Source organism: Dendropsophus ebraccatus, chromosome 5 (assembly GCF_027789765.1).
Source record: "Dendropsophus ebraccatus isolate aDenEbr1 chromosome 5, aDenEbr1.pat, whole genome shotgun sequence".
Taxonomy (NCBI): Eukaryota; Metazoa; Chordata; class Amphibia; order Anura; family Hylidae; genus Dendropsophus; species Dendropsophus ebraccatus.
In genome coordinates, this window is record NC_091458.1 from 85,782,120 (window position 1) to 85,803,322 (window position 21,203).

General features: G+C 41.7%; 1 protein-coding gene across 1 annotated transcript in view; it reads left to right on the plus strand.

Annotated features, from left to right (window-relative positions):
- The window catches only part of SLITRK6 (SLIT and NTRK like family member 6), a 46,535-nt gene extending 25,946 nt beyond the window's left edge, over nt 1-20,589 (plus strand). The window contains exon 2 of the mRNA XM_069972339.1: nt 17,064-20,589. Coding sequence (XP_069828440.1) covers nt 17,068-19,575 — 2,508 coding nt within the window. The 5' untranslated portion in view covers nt 17,064-17,067 and the 3' untranslated portion in view covers nt 19,576-20,589. The remainder of the gene's footprint in view (nt 1-17,063) is intronic.
- Nucleotides 20,590-21,203: the final 614 nt, after the last annotated feature.

A 21,203-nucleotide genomic window follows, 5' to 3' on the forward strand; every position in this document is an offset into this window, starting at 1 on the left:
AGCCTATTACACAGGCAATGATCATTAGCAATGTCCGTGCAGCCCTTGCTGATATTCTGGCACACACAAGGAATCAGAAAATTATACTTACCTCTACAGGCTCCCCCAGTGTCATTCTGCCTTTACCATAGCCGATGATCAGGTCCTCGGCTGATCATTGTCTTTATTACATGGGGCAGTATTTGCCTGATTCTGCTTGATTGGGCAGATGTTAGCCCTGTGTAATAGGACCCTAAGGCATTAAATGATCTTCTTTGGTATGAGTGTTAAATATCATTGTTCATTAAATAAATGCACTAGTAATTCACAAATGTTTTTTGCCATTTGCCTTTGTTACATTTTGTTTAAAGATCAGAATGCATTCACTGTAAAAAACATATAATAAAGGAGGACACTCTATATATGTATCTGTCAAGCTTAACCTACTATTTTTATGTTGCATTGACCTAAAGAAAAACAAATTACCCACATCAAAACAATTTAGTACAGATAACTACTGATGTCACTTTCTCAAGAAATACATCATATTCCCTTTTCAATAAATCTTCTAAAATTGTATTATTCCAACAGTGAAAATCCCTTTATATGAAACCTTATATCCTCCAGACACAGTAAATATACTCTTGTTCTACTTGCACCCATGAGTATAAAGAAATCATTACACAGTTATAAACTCACCACTCTTATCGACTGAGTCAATGAAATACAGACTTCTGCTCATGCTGTGCTGCCCAGCTGACAAGTTTATCTCAATCATCTGGCAAGTGCAAGTAGTTTACATGTCCCGTAATCCTTAATACAGAGGCAAATTATAATTGGCAGTTTTTTGACAGCTGCTGTTTTAACTTTTTTCTCATAACTATTTTGTACCATCAAATTATTAAAATGTAACATATGCTATAAGCAACACTGTTTGGGGACCACCAATTTTGTCTTTAAATCTGTTTCCAAAGTTAGGCCAGGTTCACACTACGTATAACACTGGCCGTTCTGTGACCCAGCCGGGTCACAGAATGTCCGATGTTACTGAAGATCATCACACTCTTCATTTCTGTTGAATTTGGATGCGGGCGCATCCGCGTGTGTTCGCATCCCTATTCGCATGCTCCATTGTGTGAACTGACATGTCTGTGTGACCGCTGTTCAATGAATAGCAGCCACGGAAAACTGACATGTCTTTTTTTCGTGCGGCCGGATGAAATCCCAGCCAGAGAGTATACTATGTGTATACGCTCCGGATGGGATTCCATTCATTGACATACATCGTATGTTTCAGATAAATCACTGACTTTGTTGCAAATTGCAACAATGGGCATGATTTACGCAAAACATACATTGTGTGAACATAGCCTTATATGGTGTAACAAACATAGTGTTAACATTGCACTCTGGACCCCTCTGTGGCCCAAAAGGGAAGCTTATATATGAGTTGGCAGCACAAGAACACCAGCACTACCAGACCCAGCAGTTCGCTCTTGCTATCCCCCGAAAGTCTCTTATTGGTGTAGGTGGTACTCTGCACTTGTATCAAGTCTATGTCATAATAAAAGAAGAGCAGTGTTTGCGGCACTCACCATAAATTCACCTTTATTGCAAACAACGCATCACAGGACAAACAAGGAGCGCTCCTTCACCATCCGAGGTCCATTTCACGCCCTCCGGCACCTTGACAAGGCGCCGGAGGGCGTGAAACGGACGTAGGCCGGTGAAGGAGGGCTCCTCGTTTGTCCTGTTTACAATAAAGGTGAATTTATGGTGAGTGCCACAAAGACTGCTCTTCTTTTATTATTATATATTAGTTCCATTCTGGTAGATCTGACCCATATATATGTATTATTTGGTAAGCCATTGGTGTGTGTGGTCGGTGTACAATGTAACATTTATCCTGTAGTGGTCCTATTAATATCGCCACTGTACTTATAACATAAAAACATTTTTTTTACATAACTGCAATATTTCACCTTATGTTAAAACTGAACATGAACAAATGGATGTGTTGTGTGCTTGCTTTTCTAAGTAAGTAAAAACATTTAAAAGTTATTTTTTTCTCCCTATGTGAATTGTGCCTGAAAGGAAAATTTCCACTGTTTTCAATATTGTCATGTTCTTTCTCTTCTCCTGCCAGCAGTAGCACTTTCATACAGTCCTTTGTAGTGACCTACAATAGAGTATCATATTATCCTGCTTTTTCGTTAGGTTCTTGATGTCATGTTTTTTCACTTAAACCATGGAAATGGTGAACTGTACATTCAACATGAAGTGATCAAATGATTAATTTGCTTTGGTTAGATAAAAATGCTATGTTGAGATTTCCTGAAATTAATTTAAAGGTAATACTTGTGCTCACATGAAAGCCTTGCGCTAACAAGATCTGGAAAGGCCTTGCTATCTTTTGTATGAGCTTTGTAACAATGTTTTAATGATAAATTCTGTCCTCTTTCCTGTCACTTTTAGAAGTGAGCATCCCTGCTGCAAGCTAAGAATCAGCGGGAGTGCATCACACAGACAGCATTGAAATGTGTCTGATCTTTGTTTCAGATGTCACTGGATAGCTGGCCATACGTATAAATTTAGAAAGAATAAGGTGTTATTATATAAAAGCATAGTATTGCTTCTGAAAATCCTGCACTGTCAATGTTAAAACTGCTCTCATTAAATGTATTTCTATCATTAGAGACAACTTTAAAAAGGCTTTAAACATATAAGAAAAAAACATAATTTTAATGTCACAATCATGCAGCTGTAGTATAAGTTTTGAAAGGTATAAGCCTGCTTACTCAAGATCAAGAGATACCATAGACATGTACGTGTATGAACAACACAATATTCACAATCTTAGTTTTTGGGTTGAATTTTTAACATATCTATGAACAGATGATTAATAAATTATGTTGGGCTCTGTTTATACTTATGGTGGGAGTAAATCTGCACAGGAATTTATATGAGAACATTTGACAATGCGAATCGTCCTTTATTGTTTTAAACACTCCATAGTCCATGACTATCTTCCTCATGTTTAAAAGTCCATAGTGCTTGCATTTTTTCACCTACAGACCCTCATGAGCCCTTATTTTTGCAAAACCAATTGTAGTTTGAAACTACAGACATAAAGTATGGCAAGGAATTTGGGGGGGGGGGGGGTGATATATTTTTTGCCCAGGTGGTTTTGTGTTTATGCTGTTCGTGGTAAAACTGACACGTTATCAATGTTCCTTAACCCGCTGCCGCACTGTAAATTAACGTCGCTGCAGCCTATGCCTGATGCTGCAGCAACATTAATTTACGATTCAAGATGACACAGGCGCAGAGGGTACTGGCTATCAGTGATAGCCGGGGACCCGTCGCAACTCTTAGCATCTCAGTCCCTCTCCGGTGCTGGGAGTTAACCCTTTGCATACTGCGGTCAGCATGACCGCAGCATCAATAGGGCTCCTAACAGAGAATTCTCCCTCTACAAAGGGAGAATTCTCTGTCTACTGTCTATCGTGGCCATCATCAAAGAGCCCCGATGGTAGCCATGGAAACCGGAAGCCTGAGGCTTCTGGTTTCCTGGCTACGGAGGCCGGCGGGGGAGGAAGGGAAGACTGGGCAGGTGGGCGCATCTGTTAGGTCTGCCTCCTCCCCTCTCTCCACTGCAGCTGTTACAAGATTGTGACTGCGGCAGGGAACAGAGGAGAGGGGGAAGACATTGGGACATCAGCTTATGGCATCATAATGATCCCATAAGCTGATCTCGCGCTATGATCTGCACTTTCTATCGGTATCTTGCCTGAATATATCTGACTTTTTTTTTTACAATTTTTCTGGATTTGATGTGACTTTGATGTGGCTTTTTTTGGGGCGCTTATGCCATTTACTGTGGGAAAGCAAGAATGTGATAATTTAATAGTCTGGGCGATTACGCATGCGGCAATACCAAATATTAGGGATGAGCGAACCGAACCGTAATAAACCAGATTCATTACGAACTTTACAAAAAGTTCGGTTCCTCACCGAACTTTGAGAAAGTTCGTAACGAATCTAGTTAAAACAACAAATAAAATCACAGAATAGACCAGGATACAAGGGATTATTACTCCTATAATCTCTTTTATCCTGGTTTTCTGTGAATATCAAGATGTGGGACGATACCCCTGTTAGGGTGAGACCATAAATTAGTCTCCTCACATATACCTGGGTGCTGCCTAATCAAAAATGTAATGTGACAGCTGTCTGTGAGTATCAACCAAGACACATAAAAGCAACTTAAGTGTTCAAGCTGATCTACTTTATTACGTGAAAATCTCAGCTCACATCTTTACAGTAAAACTTAAAAAGAAAATAATAGGAGAACCCCTTTTAGCCACAACCAAAAAAACTGTCCAAAAAAGTCCCATCACTGTCCCAGAAAAAAAAAAGTCCCATCGGCTGTCCCATCACTGCACAGTTGTGTAGAAAAATCCATGCACCCCAGTGCTGATGTCTGGTCGTTAAACCCTTAGGCGACCCTGGACGTACCCGTACGTCCAGGGCCGCCTCCATGTGTTCAGAGCGGGGCCACACGGCGGCCGCACTCTGAACCGCCGCGGTCCTGGGTGCCGCTCGTAGCCCCGGACCGCGTCTATTAGCGGGCACGGTCCGATTGCCATGCCCCCTTATACAGTAATCGGATGCAGCTGTCAAAGTTGACAGCTGCATCCGATTACTTTAATGCAGCCATCCCTGGTGTCTAGTGGGGAGGATTGCTCCTCCGGGACAACAGCGATCCACACATCTTACCCCTTCCGGGGTTACGGCTCGGCACTCGATCAATGTGCCTGTCTCATCGATCTATGTTGCATATCTATGCAGCATAGATCTGTATAAGAGATCAGTGTACTTATACTAGAAGTCCCCCAGGGGGGCTTCTAGTATAAGTGTAAAAGTAAAAATAAAAGTGTTGTTTTTAATAAAAAAAACCCTCCCCTTATAAAAGTTTGAATCAGACCCCTTTTCCCATGTTATAAATAAAAATAAATAAACATGTTTGGTATGCCTGCGTAATCGCCCAAACTATTAATTAATCACATTCCTGATCTCGCACTGTAAATGGCGTAAGCCAATAAATAAATAATAAAAAAAAAACGCATAGGGTCCCCCCTATTTTTATAACCAGCTGGGTTAAAAACCAAACGACAGCAGCCTGGAAACACCAGGGTGGGAAGAGCCATTGGTTTAGGCCCTCCCCAGCCTAAATCTTACCAGCCTGCTGCCGCCCGGTCCAGGAGCGCCAATATTGACGCTCCGGGACCACTGGCACCCGGCTCTTCCCAGTACCCCTGGTGGCATTGGGTACTGGGGTAATAATAGGGGGTTAGTGTTAGCCATTTTATACCGGCTAACACTAGGCCCCAACTTAGTAATGGATTCCGTCTATTAGACGGCTTCCACTACTAAGTCTATAAAGTAAAGAAATAAAGACAAGACACAAGTTTAAAATATTTTTTTATTCAAATAAAAACACCCCCACACCCCTCATTGACCATTTTATTAAAAAAATTCAAAGAACAACCGCTGGTCATCGACGTAGTCCATGGAATCCGACGTAATCCCCAGGATACCGATATCTGAAAAACAAAAAGGGAGAAACACACAAAAAACACACAAACAGGAGCACAACACCCATCATTGTGAGCGGTGTTGTGCTCCTTACAGTATGCAGCATCTTTACAGATCGCTGCTTACAGTCTGGCCCCCAAGGGGTTAAGGGAGGATGTATTGCATCCCCCCTTAACCCCCTGGGGGCCAGACTGATGTCAGACTGCACCCATCCAGCAAGGAAGGGGTTAAGTGACCCCCCTTCCTTGCTGGGAGGGGTGCAGTGTCGGGGAGGGGGTGGGGAGAGCTCTATACTCACCATCCGATGTCCCGATGTTGTCTCTTTGCTGGTCCGCAGCACATGAAGTCACTGTGCTGCGGACCGGCTCATTATATGTGCGCTCAGCCGAACAGCCAATCAGCTGAGCGCACATATAATTCTAAATGTTTCTTCTAATAATGCTATTGTCACAACATAATTAGAAGAAACATTTGATGTTTTCATTAAAGTAAAGTGATGATTAGTACAGAATGCTCTATTGCCGGCATATGAATTAACGGCTTATAGAGCTTCCTGTACTAATTAATATTTAATTAATAAAACACATTTTCGTTGAAATAAATACAGTTTCTTTGTTCAATAATTTAATTCTAACGAATTCATCATTGTGCAATTAAATATACTGTCAAAAAATAAATATATATATAAATATACATTTATTTATATATATATATTTATTTGAACAGTATATTTAATTGCAAAATGATGGAATCGTTTACATTTAATTATTGAACAATAAAAGGGACTTTATTAGAAAGAAAATGTGTTTTATTAATTTAATATATTAACCATGAGAGACATCGGCATTAGTGCAGAGGATCGCAAACCCCGGTAATAGCGATTCATGTAAACTGTGTTCCCTGCTTTCCCAGATGCATCCAGAGGTGTTTGCATCACTTTCTAAAGATTTTATTTGTTATTTTTAGTTGAACCAGATTTCAAAGTAAATGACCGTATGTTTTGAGCCGCATGTCTATTTTTTCCCACGGCCGGAGTTTCACCCGCACATTTACAGCCGCATAAAAAATACAGCCGCACAGTTACAGCGTGTGAACCCAGCCTTAGGCTGCGTTCACACTACGTATATTTCAGTCAGTATTGCAACCAAAACCAGGAGTGGATTAAAAACACAGAAAGGATCTGTTCACACAATGGTGAAATTGAGTGGATGGCCGCCGTATAACAGTAAATAACTACCATTATTTCAATATAACAGCCGTTGTTCTAAAATAACAGCAAATATTTGCCATTAAATGGCGGCCATCCACTCAATTACAACATTATGTGAACAGATCCTTTCTGTGTTTTTAATCCACTCCTGGTTTTGGTTGCATTACTGTCTGAAATATACTGACTTTAATATACACATGCTGACTGAAATATACGTAGTGTGAACATAGCCTAAAGATACTGTGTGGGAACATAGCCTTAAAAATGATACAATAATGAGAAGAAAAAATAAAGACCAATATTACATTTCCATCAGGGGATTTGAACCAAAAATTTGAACTGCTGGCAGGTCTGTAGACAAGTGAGTTACCACTAGACCACAGCTCAAACTAAGTAAACTCAAGAAAAAAACTGCCTACAGAGGACTGTTCAGAAATTAGAGACCAACAGACAAATACAGTGTGTTTTTCACGTCTCTCAGTGTGTGAATAGGAGCCTACATTCCCATAAGCAATCCAATAGCATATGACATACAGGCATTCTACTGCTTCATTATTTATTCTTCTTAAGACAGAAAATGTAACAATACTTCACCACTTAGTGCTCTAATAAAAATAGTGCTGATTAGAGGAGTATGGCAATACATCATTTGTTGCAAAAGTCTGTTGCCCAGCCGGGCTTGTCCATGTTCACATTAGGATACTGATAACACTCACGAAACAGCATATGGAGGGTTCAGGTCTGCAAAGTTTCGAATTGCCAGCTTTAGTGAGAATCTTTTTCTTATAACTGGTTTTAGAAAGTTATATGGATTTGTAAATTACTTCTATTTAAAAATCTCGTCTTCCCATTCTTATCAGCTGTTGTATGAAAAGTTGCAAAAAGTTGTGTTTTATTAGTCTGACACAGTAATCTCTGCTGCCACCCCTTTCTGAGACAGAAACTGTCCAGAGCAGGAGCAGTTTTCTATTGGAATTTGCTACTGCTCAGGACAGTTCCTGTCTCAGACAGAGATGTCAGCAAAGAGTACTATATCAGAAAAGAAAACACCACTTATTGCAGGACATACAGCAGCTGATAAATATGGGAAGACTTGATATATATTATTGTAAATATAAGTAAATTAAAATTCTATATAACCTTCTGAAGTACCAGAGTACCCCTTTAAGTTCTCTATTGATTTTACTGTATACTAGGTTTTTTGTTGTTGTTTTTCTTTTCTTTCTAAGTTAAATGATTTTTGGTCAAATGATTTTTGATTAAGTAGCCATAGAGCTAGAATTAGTTATTGTGAATTGTTAATGATTGTTATCAAATTACATAGTGCTGTACTGGTTTTAATAACAAATTATGCCCCTCATCAAATATTTTAAATTAGTATTTCTATCTCCTAAAATGTCTTGTTTTGTGGCTGCTAAAAGTGATTGGGAGCCTCAAAACAGCCAATGAGTTATGCAATTTATTAAACTCCCATTGACTTTAATGGGAGTGAAGCTACTTCTTGAGTTAAAATGTGAATTTTCATAAGTTATCCTACAGAGGACCTATTTATCATAAATGCCTAATAATACAATACCCATATTGGCCAATATTAATCATAAGTAAGATTTTTTTTAGAGCAGCTAAAATGATCATTGCATACAACTTCTCTCCATGTGTTGGCGTATTTGATTTATAACATATTTATAAATATTTATAAATCCCTTAATTTACCCAAAATAGCTCTAAAAAAGCTACTGTTATATGAATGAGAATGGGAGAGAATAAGCTCAAATATTTATAAGTCACTTAATTTACCAAAATGACTCATTTCCCCAAAAGAAAAACTCTAAAGTACCATCAGTAGTAGCAGTTCAGTGTTCAATATAATCTTTGTTGTGTTGCTGTTCCTGCTCACATAGCTTCTTGCAAAGCCAACACATCAGTAACCCCTGCTCATCAGCAATCCTCCACATACCTGTAACATCTGTAACAGTGTATTTTATAAATCATCTCTCAGCAGTACCAGCCTGTTTACTCCAGTGCATGTGCACAAACACTATGCCATAGCATAGCAATAAATAGTAGGTGCTGTGCTGTGATTGGCCAGGCAACTAAAGAAATTAAAGTCCATGTGAGTCTACTACTGGCAAACAGCCAAGCTTTGGTTCTGCCGTCTAAAATGGAGAAAAATGAGAAATAGATGTGCACAATGAAACTCAATAACAGCAGCAAGAGCACAAAAATTTCCAATATAACTAAAATAACCAAATCATGCAGGTTTTTAAAATATTTTTAAATGGCACTTTAACCACTAGACGACCCTGGGCGTATAGTTACGCCATGGAAGTCTGTCCCCAGACGACCTAGGGCGTAACTGTACGCCCTGGGCATTCCGCGGCTGCAGGGGTTAATGTGACCATATAAAGTAAAGATGGCTGCTGATTATTTCAGCAGCTATCTTTTGCTTACCTGCAGCCGTGGAATCGCGTCCCCCCACGCCATCACGATCGCTGTGATTGGCTGGCAAATTAAGGGCAGCCAATCACAGCGATTCTGATGCATTGTGGGCCGATATGACGTTGATAAACCGTGATTGGTGCTGTCAGAGACAGCACCAATCACGGTTATGCCTGGGGCCGTGTCCCACGTGACCCCCGCCCCCCGATCGTCCGGATTGGCCGTTTGCCGGTAACCGGCCAATCACGGGCGAGGCGGGCAGTCCAAAATATTGATCCCTCCCTGCTTGCCCTCCTTTTCGTCAGGATCGGCGAGCAGAGAGGGTGTACGTGAGTCCCGTGTGCCCACCAGTACTGCCCCGTTGCTGCCCGGTGCCCTCAGCAGGGAGATCGTGTTAGCAGCACACTCTGTGCTGCTACCACTTCCCCTGCTTGTGATCCGCCTCTGCCCCGCCCCCTCCCTTGTGCCATCAGCCCCCACCTCCTCCCTTGTGCCATCAGCCCCCACCTCCTCCCTTGTGCCATCCACCCTCACCTCCTCCCTTGTGCCATCCACCCCCACCTCCTCCATTGTGCCATCCACGCTTACCTCCTCCCTTGTGCCATCCACCCTCACCTCCTCCCTTTTGCCATCCTCCCTCACCTCCTCCCTTGTGCCATCAGCCCCCATCTCCTCCCTTGTGCCATCCACCCTCACCTCCTCCCTTGTGCCATCCGCCCTCACCTCCTCCCTTGTGCAATCAGCCCCCACCTCCTCCCTTGTACCATCAGCCCCCACCTCCTCCCTTGTGCCATCCGCCCTCACCTCCTCCCTTGTTCCATCTGCCCCCACCTCCTACCTTGTGCCATCCACCCTCACCTCCTCCCTTGTGCCATCAGCCCCCACCTCCTCCCTTGTACCATCAGCCCCCACCTCCTCCCTTGTGCCATCAGCCCCCACCTCCTCCCTTGTGCCATCAGCCCCCACCTCCTCCCTTGTGCCATCAGCCCCCACCTCCTCCCTTGTGCCATCCGCCCTCACCTCCTCCCTTGTTCCATCTGCCCCCACCTCCTCCCTTGTGCCATCCGCCCCTACCTCCTCCCTTGTGCCATCTGCTTCAACCTTTGTGCCATCCCCCCCACCCCTGTGCTTTGTCCCCCTGTGCCATCTGTCCCCCTGTGCCATCTGTCCCCCTGTGCCTTCTGTCCCCCTGTGCCTTCTGTCCCCCTGTGCCATCTGTCCCCCTGTGCCATCTGCCCCGTGACATCCGCCTCCTGTGACATTCGCCCCCTTCATCCTCCATCAGCCTTCCCCCCCTGTCATCCTCCCCCCCTGTCATCCTCCTCTTCTCCCCTGTGGCCTCCCACTGTTTTTGTGCTCCCCCCCATCTGTGCCAGACACGTTGGTGGCATAGTGCAGAGTGATCAGCCAGCAGTGCCCTCTGTGTGCTTCCTGGCTGATCCCCTGAAATTTCTGACTGTGCAGCAGCAACAGTAGTTCTACTGCTGCTGCTGCTCCTGTCTCTCTTGTTCTGATCAGTGACTCATCACTGATCAGCAACAAGTGGGCACAGGTTTTTTTTTTTTTGTAAAAAAAAAAAATCCCCTTTTTTTGTGATTCCCCCTGCGCCGCTCCGTGCCGCCCGTGCTGTTGCGTATGTCAGTGGCATAGTGTGTGCAGGGAGATCCTGCTAGCAGCATCCTCTGTGCTGCTAGCGGTCCCCCTGCCTCTCTTTGCCCCCCTCAGACCGTTCCTCCGTGCCGCCCCCTCACCTGCCCACCTCACTTTCCCACCCCTGTGCCAACCTCTCCCCCTGAGTCTCTTTGCCCACTCAGACCGTTCCTCTGACACCCTCCCCCTCACCAGGCCACCTCACCTGCCCACCCCTGTGCCAGCCTCTCCCCCTGACTCTCTGCCCACTCAGACAGTTCCTCCGCCACCCACCCCCACACCTGCCCACCCCTCTGCCATCCCCCCTGTCTCTCTTGTTCTGATCAGTGACTAATCACTGATCAGCAACAAGTGGGCACAGTTTCTTTTCATCTGAAAAGTTAAAAGTGTAAAAAACACACACACTACACAAATAAAGTTTACTGATTTACATAACCCCCCATATCTAAATCTAAAAAAAAAAAATGTCCCAACGCCTTTTTTCGGCTGAAGAGGCATATGCTCTTATTGCCTCTGACACCGAAACAGCGAGTGAGGGAGAAGAGGAAGATCCTACTTTCCTTGTTTCGACTTCCTCCTCCTCCTGTTCATCATTTAGTGATGATGAGACCCCAAGGCGCCGAAGGCATCCAAGGCGAATGCCTCGGGCAGCCTTCCCCGATCTCCACCCCAGTGCTCCCATCTTCACCCCAGCCCCCCATACAAGTGAGCCCATCTGGACCCCAGCCCCCCCAATTTTGAGCCACAGATTCCTGATTTTGTGGGACAATCGGGAATCCAATTTGACCCCTCAGGCTTCACTGAAATAGACTTTTTTAAACTCTTTTTCAGTGAAGAACTGATAAGTCTGATGGTCGTACAAACTAATTTGTACGCCCAGCAGTTTCTGGCTCAGCACCCCGTCTCCTCTTTTTTTTGTCGGGATCCCACAGCTGGACTCCAGTTGATGCAGCAGAAATGACCATGTTTTGGGGTCTTCTGGGGCACATGGGGCTAGTTAAAAAAACCCGAATTAGGCAGTATTGGAGTGTGGATATTTTATATAACACTCCAATACACCGGATGGCCATGACAAGGCATCGCTTTGAGGCCATCCTCAAATTCCTGCATTACAACGATAATGCATGGGGCCCCCCCCCCCCCCCCCCCCCCCCGAGATGATCCCTCTTACGACCGCCTATACAAAATTAGGCCAGTCATTGATCATCTCGCGGCCAAATTTTCGGATGTATATATTCCAGGGAAATATATCTCCATTGACGAATCCCTTGTCAGCTTCAAGGGGAGAGTTCAATTTCGCCAGTACCTTCCAAGTAAGAGGGCAAGGTACGGCATCAAACTCTACAAACTCTGTGAGAGTACCTCAGGGCACACTCACAGAATTAGAGTTTATGAAGGGAGGGACACCCACATCCAACCTCCAGAATGTCCCCCCACTCTGGGAGTTAGTGGGAAGCTTGTGTGGGAACTGATGTTCCCACTACTGGATAAAGGTTACCACCTCTACGTGGATAACTTTGAATGCTTCAAGACGTACCATACGTCTATGGAGTATTAATTCCCAATCTTCAAAATTCCCAAATTTGTCCTTTCCAATTCGGGTCACTGGCCACTAGAGATGAGCGGACCGTCGGACTTTTGGTCGCTCTCTCGTCATGCCTGTGATCCCGGCTGCATAGTTGTGCTCCCGCAAATATGCGGGCAGGATATTCCAGGGAATTCAACATGGATTCCCTGGAATATCCTGGCCACATATTCCCGTGAGCGCAACTATGAGGCCGGAATCACAAGCATGACGAGAGAGCGATGATGCCATTGGACCAAAAGTCCGAACAGTTCGCTCATCTCTACTGGCCACATGTAGGGTTTATTTTTATTTATTTATTTTTTTATATAGGGGACATAGGGTCCATTTACACGGAAAGATTATCTGCCAAAGATTTGAAGCCAAAGCCAGGAATGGATTTGAAAGAGGAGAAATCTCAGCCTGAGATTTCTCCTCTTTCAAATCCATTCCTGGCTTTGGCTTCAAATCTTTGGCAGATAATCTGTCAGATAATCTTTCTGTGTAAATATACCAATACACGGCATAATTAGTGGAGGGCAGACTTTCCATGTCGGCATCACATGCCGATGTGGAAAATCATACTGGCCTGACAGTTGAGCTTCTATGTTTCAACTGTCAGCCAATGCCGTGCCTATCTCCTAATTTAGACCTCAAATACACATGGGCTCCGAAGGCCCATTGTATTTGCAGGCTTATAATTAGAGCCAGATTTTGATTTTTTTTTTCTAGAAGGGACATACACGGCATAATTAGGGCATGATCACACTGAGCAAAATCGGGGGAATTCCAAAGCAGAGCTCCACTTGCCTCAGTCTCAAACAGTCTTAGTATGGGAGGGCTCGTGCGTCTCCGCTCAAAGAATTTACATGTCAGTTCTTTGAGCGGAGGCGTGCAAGCCCTCCCATAGACACACTGGTTTACACTGGGGCAGGTGGAATTCCAACGTTTTTGCTCGGTGTGAACGCACCCTTAGGGCCAGTTCACAATGAGTAAACACGGTGTAAATCCCACCATGCTCAGTGTGCTGCTGTAAGTGAATGAGAGGACGCACGCTAGTTTGAGCGGAGAGGACAGGGGGCGGACCAGCGAGCACCCTCTCATTCACTTACAGCAGCACACTGAGCACGGCGGAGAGGTCCGCCACGGAATAACGCCGTGTTTACTCAGTGTGAACTGGCCCTTTAGTGGAGGGCAGACTTTCCATGACGGTATCAAATGCCGACGTGGAGAGTCATACTGGCCTTACAGTTGAGCAGAGTGAAAATTGGCATTTCTAATTTTCAACTACTGCAGCACATTCAGTCCAGGAAAATAAATTTTTGAAATGCTTTTGCACCCTACACCTCCTAAATACATTTCTTGGGTGGTGTAGTTTCTGTAATGGTGTCCTTTTGCTTGGGCATTTTTCTATTTATTTTCCTGAGAATGTCTGCAACTGTCAGCCAACTCCGTGCATGTCTAATTTATTTTTCTCTTTTAACCCTACCTATGTGCCGGTCACCAGTGAGGTCCGTGTAGCATGAGGGCTCAAAAGGGCATTCCGGCCTCAAAAGTGCACTTTGTCCTTTTGGAGGCTTGTCCTGTGCCCACATAGCAATTCATTTCCACACCTATATGCAAAGTGGATACCCCCCACAAGTGGGGTCCATATGCTCACTACACCCCTTGTTAAATTCCTTGAGGGGTGTAGTTTCCATAATGGGGGTCACTTGAGGGGCATATCTACTGTCGTGGTAACCTGGAGGCTTTGTTAATTTAACATGGCTTCAATGATCCTTTCCGGCCTCAAGAGGGCACTTTGTCCTTTTGGAGGCTTGTCCTGTGTCCACTTAGTAATGTATGTCCACTTGTGGGGTATTTCCCCCTTCGGCGGAAATTGCTCTGCTCATTCCCCATCCACCCCACTTTTAACCCCTTGAGAAAATGAAAGATTCCAGGCTAGATCAACCTTTTAGTCTAAAAAATTTAATTTTTTTATACTAAAATGTTGGTCTAGCTTAGAATCTTTCATTTTCACAAGGGGTTAGAAGAAAAAAATACCCCCTAAACATGTAGAAAATTTGCCCCCGAGTATGGAAATACCTCACATGTGGACTTAAAGTGCCAAGCAGGCGCAAGGAAAGCCTCCAAAGGGAAGGAGCACCGTTTTAAAAGCTGGATTTGGCGAAAATGGAGGACGGACACCATGTTGACTTTACAAAGCGCCTGTGCTGCCAAAACAGTGGAAAATACCCACAAGTGACCCCATTATGGAAAGTACACCCCTCAAGGAATCTAAAAAGGGGTGTAGTAAGCATATGGACCCCACTGGTGGAAGGCACATAGGTGGAACAATGTGCTGTGAAAATGAAAAAATTAATTTTTTAATTTTTACAACCCATTGTTCCATATTGTGCCTGCCACCAGTGGGGTCCATATACTAACTATACCCCTTGTTACGTTCCTTGAGGGGTGTAGTTTCCATAATGGGGTCACTTGTGGGGGGTTTCTACTGTTTTGGCAGCACTGGGCCTTTGTAAAGGCAACATGGCCTCCGTCCTCCAATCTGGCCAAATCCAGCTTCCAAAATCCAAACGGCGCTCCTTTCCTTTGGAGGCTTTCCTAGCACCCACTTGGCATTTCACGTCCACATGTGGGGTATTTCTGTACTCGTGGGGAAATGCTCTACATGTCTAGCAGGTTTTTTTCTTTTTTAACCCCTTGTGTAAATGAAAAATTCGAGGCTAGACTAACTTTTTGGTAAAAAAAAAAGTAATTTTTCATTTTCTTAGCAGATTGTGTCTGCCACCAATAGGGTCCATATGCTCACTACACCCCTTGTTACGTTCATTGAGGGGTGTAGTTTCCATAATGGGGTCACTTGTGGGGGGTTTCTACTGTTTTGGCAGCACTGGGCCTTTGTAAAGGCAACATGGCCTCCGTCCTCCAATCTGGCCAAATCCAGCTTCCAAAATCCAAACGGCGCTCCTTTCCTTTGGAGGCTTTCCTAGCGCCCACTTGGCATTTCACATCCACATGTGGGGTATTTCTGTACTCGTGCACTTTGAAAAATTTGAGGCTAGACTAACATTTTAGTTAAAAATATAAAATTTTTCATTTTCATGGCACATTGTTCCACATTTGTACTGGTCACCAGTGGGGTCCATAAGCTCACTATACCCCTTGTTACGTTCCTTGAGGGGTGTCGTTTCCATAATGGGGTCACTTGTGGGGGGTTTCTACTGTTTTGGCAGCACTGGGCCTTTGTAAAGGCAACATGGCCTCCGTCCTCCAATCTGGCCAAATCCAGCTTCCAAAATCCAAACGGCACTCCTTTCCTTTGGAGGCTTTCCTAGCGCCCACTTGGCATTTCACGTCCACACTTTGCATTTCACGTCCACATGTGGGGTATTTCCGTACTCATGGGGAAATGCTCTACATGTCTAGCAGGTTTTTTTCTTTTTTAACCCCTTGTGTAAATGAAAAATTCGAGGCTAGACTAACTTTTTGGTAAAAAAAAAGTAATTTTTCATTTTCTTAGCAGATTGTGCCTGCCACCAATAGGGTCCATATGCTCACTACACCCCTTGTTATGTTCCTTGAGGGGTGTAGTTTCCATAGTGGTGTCACTTGTGGGGGGTTTCTACTGTTTTGGCAGCACTGGGCCTTTGTAAAGGCAACATGGCCTCCGTCATCCAATCTGGCCAAATCCAGCTTCCAAAATCCAAACGGCGCTCCTTACCTTTGGAGGCTTTCCTAGCACCCGCTTGGCACTTTATGTCCACATATGGGGTATTTCTCTAAACTGCAGAAACAGGGCAATACATTTTGTGGTGCATTTCTCTGGTAATAGGTTTTCTATTATGAGAGAAATTGGATTACAATATAATTTGTGCACAGAAAATTTAAATTTTTAATTTTTTTTACACATTTAGCTTTTATTTCTGTGACTCAACTAAAGAGTTAAAAAACTTTTTGGGAGTGATTTTGAACAGTTTAGGGGGTGCAGTTTCTGAAATGGGGTGATTTGTGGGGGGTTATTACATACAATCCCCTTAAATTCACTTCAAACCTCAACTGGTCCCTAACAAAAGCTGATTTTGAAATTTTCTCGAAAATTTGGGAAATTGTTGCTAAACTTTTAAGCTTTCCAGTGTTTTAAAAAATGTAAAGCAAGTTTAAAAAATGCTGCCAACATAAAGTAGACATATTGCTAATGTTATTTAGTGTCTAATTTATTTGGTATAACTATTTTCCTTACAGGCAGAATATTTCAAAGTTAGAAAAATGAAAATTTTCACAATTTTTCACATTATTTTGTGATTTTTCATAAGTATTCGCTATAAATATCCACTCAAATTTATTAGTAATATAAAGTAGAGTATGTCACGAGAAAACAGTCTCAAAATCTTTAGGATATGTAACAGCATCTAGACATTATTAATGGATAAAGTGAAACAGGTCAAATTCACAAAATTTGGCCTGGTCCACTGGGTCATTTTGGGCTTGGTCCTCAAGGGGTTAAATAAAAGAAGCATGTTTGATTGGTTGCCAGAAAAAATATTACCTTTATAAATAATAATCAAATAAACATGCATATCATATTAATAATATTTTTTTCTTTTTCTATTTTTTTTTTAGGAGGATGCCCTTCTTGAACACAATGATCATATCCGTTTTCATCTTAATACATATTTTTCTTAAAGTACACTCAGCTCCTGAATCATTACTCTTGGGATCATGTAAAGATGTGTGTTTATGTGAGGAAAAAGATGGGTCTTTACTAATGAATTGTGAAGAGAAAGGTATCACATCATTGACAGAGATAGAAGCACCTTCCTCTCAATATTTAGAGATCAATCTTTTGAGCAATGGCCTGTATAAATTACATGTCAATGAGTTTTCAGATTTCAGTCACCTTTTATCTCTACACCTTGGTTTTAATAATATTGTAGAGATTGAACCTGGTGCTTTTAATGACCTCCGTATGCTGAAGAAATTGCATATTAATCATAACTCATTGGAAATACTACAAGAGAACACTTTTTCAGGGCTAGAGAATCTGGAATTTCTTCAAGCAGACAACAATTTTATCACTACAATTGAAGCAAATACATTTAGCAAACTTAACAGATTAAAAGTTCTTATTCTCAATGATAATGCTATTAATTTTTTACCTGCTAATATTTTTCGTTTCGTGCCCTTGACACATTTGGACCTAAGAGGAAATCATTTACAAAATCTTCCTTATGTGGGATTTTTAGAACACATTGGGAGAATTATTGAGCTTCAGTTAGAAGATAACAAATGGTTGTGCAACTGTGACTTATTACAACTAAAAACATGGCTAGAGAATATGCCTAGACAATCCACAATAGGTGATGTGGTCTGCTTTAACCCTCCAGATTTGAAAGGCGTCATCCTTCGAAAATTAAAAAAAGAAATGTTCTGTATGACAACTCCTAGCAGTGATCTTGAGGAACCTTCAGTACCACTGTCTTTGTTAGGAACAGTATCAATAGGTGACGGCCGTTTACCAACAAAGGTAACGTCAGTTCAAAAAAACCCAACCAAGGAAACATTTGTTCTCACAAAAGCAACAACCAGTCTTCCAGGAATCTACTGTCCAGTCCCATGTCATTGTTCCCTGTACACTATTTCTGGAACTTTAATACACTGTCAAGAGCGAAATATCGAAAGCACGTCTGACCTGGAACCTCCACCCCTGAATCCAAGAAAGTTAATTTTGGCTGGAAACATTATCCATAGAATTTATCAAGCAGATTTTACAGAATATGGTACTTTGGAAATGCTTCATCTGGGTAATAATAAAATTGAAATGATTCAGGAATATTCCTTCCAAAATTTAACTAAGCTACAGAAATTGTATTTAAATGGAAATCATTTGAGAAGTTTAAACTCTGCAACATTCATTGGATTGTTGAGCATCGAATACCTGTATCTAGAGTACAATGCCATCAATGATATCTCATCTGGAACATTTTCTGTAATGCCAAACCTTAAGGTGCTTTATTTAAATAACAATCTATTAAAAACATTACCGGAGCATGTATTTTCTGGAGTTCCATTGCTAAAACTCAATCTTAAATCTAACCAGTTTGTGAATATTCATCCAGGGACAGTTTTGGAGGAGCTGACTTTGTTGACACAAATCGATTTACAAGAAAATCCTTGGGACTGCACATGTAATTTAACTGGTCTTCAAAAATGGATACAGATGCATACAATGGCTATTATTAGCGAAATGTATTGCCACTCTCCTAAAGAACTGGCAATGATGGATCTGAAAACCCTTGATAAAGAAGACTTATGTCCAGAGTTAATAAATAATCCAGTACTGCCGACACAACTAAGTTTGAATAATTTTACGCCAGCATTAACAACTGGTAGTAAAGTTGATAACATACTGAAATCTCTTTCGGATTACATACCACTATCTGTTTTAATACTGGGGCTTTTAATCATCTTAATCACTGCTGTTTTGTGTTCTGCTGGCATAATAGTTCTTGTCTTGCACAGAAAACGACGATACAAAAAGAAGCAGGAAAATGGTCAAATACGAGAAAACAGCCCTGTTCATATCCAATACAGTATGTATGGTCATAAAACAACACATCATATGACAGAAAGACCAGGTTCAGTTCTGTGTGACCAAAGGATTGCAAATCCAGTTGTACAGGTTTATCAGACTCCCCCATTTACACCAAAACATGTAGAGCAAAAGGAGGAAGAAGAACACGAGATGAGTGTCCCAAAGAAAATAGCTGGTAGCCTCACAGAAAGAGAGAAAAATTCTGTGCAAAGTACTTCAAACATAAAGTTCACTGATCCATCGGCTGAGTTTGTATCTTTTCAGGATGCCAGCTATCTTTATAGAAATCTTATTGAAAAAGAAAGACAAATGCAGCAGCTAGGCATTGCTGAGTATCTGAGAAAAAATATTGCTCATTTGCAGCCAGAGATAGAGACTCGTTACCCTGGAACTCGCGAAGAGCTAAAATTGATGGAAACACTTATGTACGCAAGGCCTAGGAAAGTATTGGTAGAACAAACCAAAAATGAATATTTTGAGCTGAAAGCTAATCTCCATTCAGAACCTGACTATCTTGAGGTCTTGGAGCAACAGACATGACCTGTTAACATTTTTAATATAAAATGTTTGTCTATAAAAAGAAAACATGAACACAACTCTTGTGGTCATATGAAGTGCCTCACTGAACTGTCTTAAACAAAGGATATTCATGTAAAAACTCAGGGATATATGGAATTATGGAAATGTGTTGAAGTTTTATGTTGTATGTTGTATGCTATACAGTTTTGTAAATACATTGTTGATGTGCATAAAATGTTATTTATACTTTAAAAAATAAAAACAGGATTTAAAAAACGTTAGCTTTAAGGGTATAAACACACACACCGTATACACAGCGTATTTACTGCTGCGATACGCAGCAAATACGCAACAAATACACAACAAATACGCAGCAGATTAGATCTAAATAACTGAACACAGCATCAAATCTGCACCATCAAATCTGCTGCAGATCTGCTGCGTATTTGCTGCAAATCTGCTGCGTATACGGTGTGTGTGTGTTTGTACCCTAAGGATACGTTCACACAATCTTTTGTGTTTTTTTGGACATATTTTAGGATGGCTGTAATTTTAAGGCAAAAATAGTCATATTTTCATAATTATGGCTATAAATAAAGAGCATGATGGTTATTTATGGCTGTAATTTATCAAAACATACTCAAATGTTGTGTGAACATACCCCCAGTCTATTGCCATAATAATTTGTATGAATTAAAGGTGACACACCAATATGTTATCTAATATATTAAGTCATCAACAGTTATATTTACAGGCTACAAACCAGAAGATGTTTTACCTGTGTCTCCACACCTGTGCAATGGTAGCAAAATTTTACAATAGGAACTCTAAATCTTACGACAACCATCTAGCACAGTTTAGAAAATTCAAGGAGGAAGAAGAACTGTAAATGTGTGCTATAGGCTGTTTTGTCAAGATCTGGCAGTTTTTATTTTATTTTATTCTATTTTATTGCTGTCATAAGGAAAAAAATATGTGCCTTACATTTAAGGTACAGAGTGAGTGAGTGCAGGAGTAGTCTCTCTCTCTCTCTCTCTCTCTATATATATATATATATATATATATATATATATATATATATATATATATATATATATATATATATATATATGCCAACATGATGCAGTCCACAGTAATTAACAGAGAGCAAAGTTTTAATTTAAACTTCCCTCATGGAAAGTACATGAGAGATGCTCTCAAGTAAAGATGAACCAATAGGAATTTACGTGGCATGTCATCAAAAGAGTACCACTGATCTTAGTACCCACTTATAATACTGTGTTATGATAAGATGACAGAACACGGGGAATTGTGCACTTTTGCCTTTAAGTAGATCTTTTGGAACAGATAGAAAAGAGACGGTTGCCATTTGCCACTATGTACAGTGCTAATACCATGTGGTTTAAGGCCAAATTACATGGTGATATAACTGTATCTGCAATTGTAAATGTAATGTAATAATATATTTTACATTTTATCTACTTTTGTTGGCCCCTTGTGATGATCAATGATTTGCCTCATGTACAATAATTCCATCTAAAATTGTCAAGTGCAGTTAGTACTGAAGGGAAATTTCTAGAACATCTACAATGTCAGTACTTCTATTGTGACATGTTTCCATTATAAACACAAAACAAGCATAGAAACAC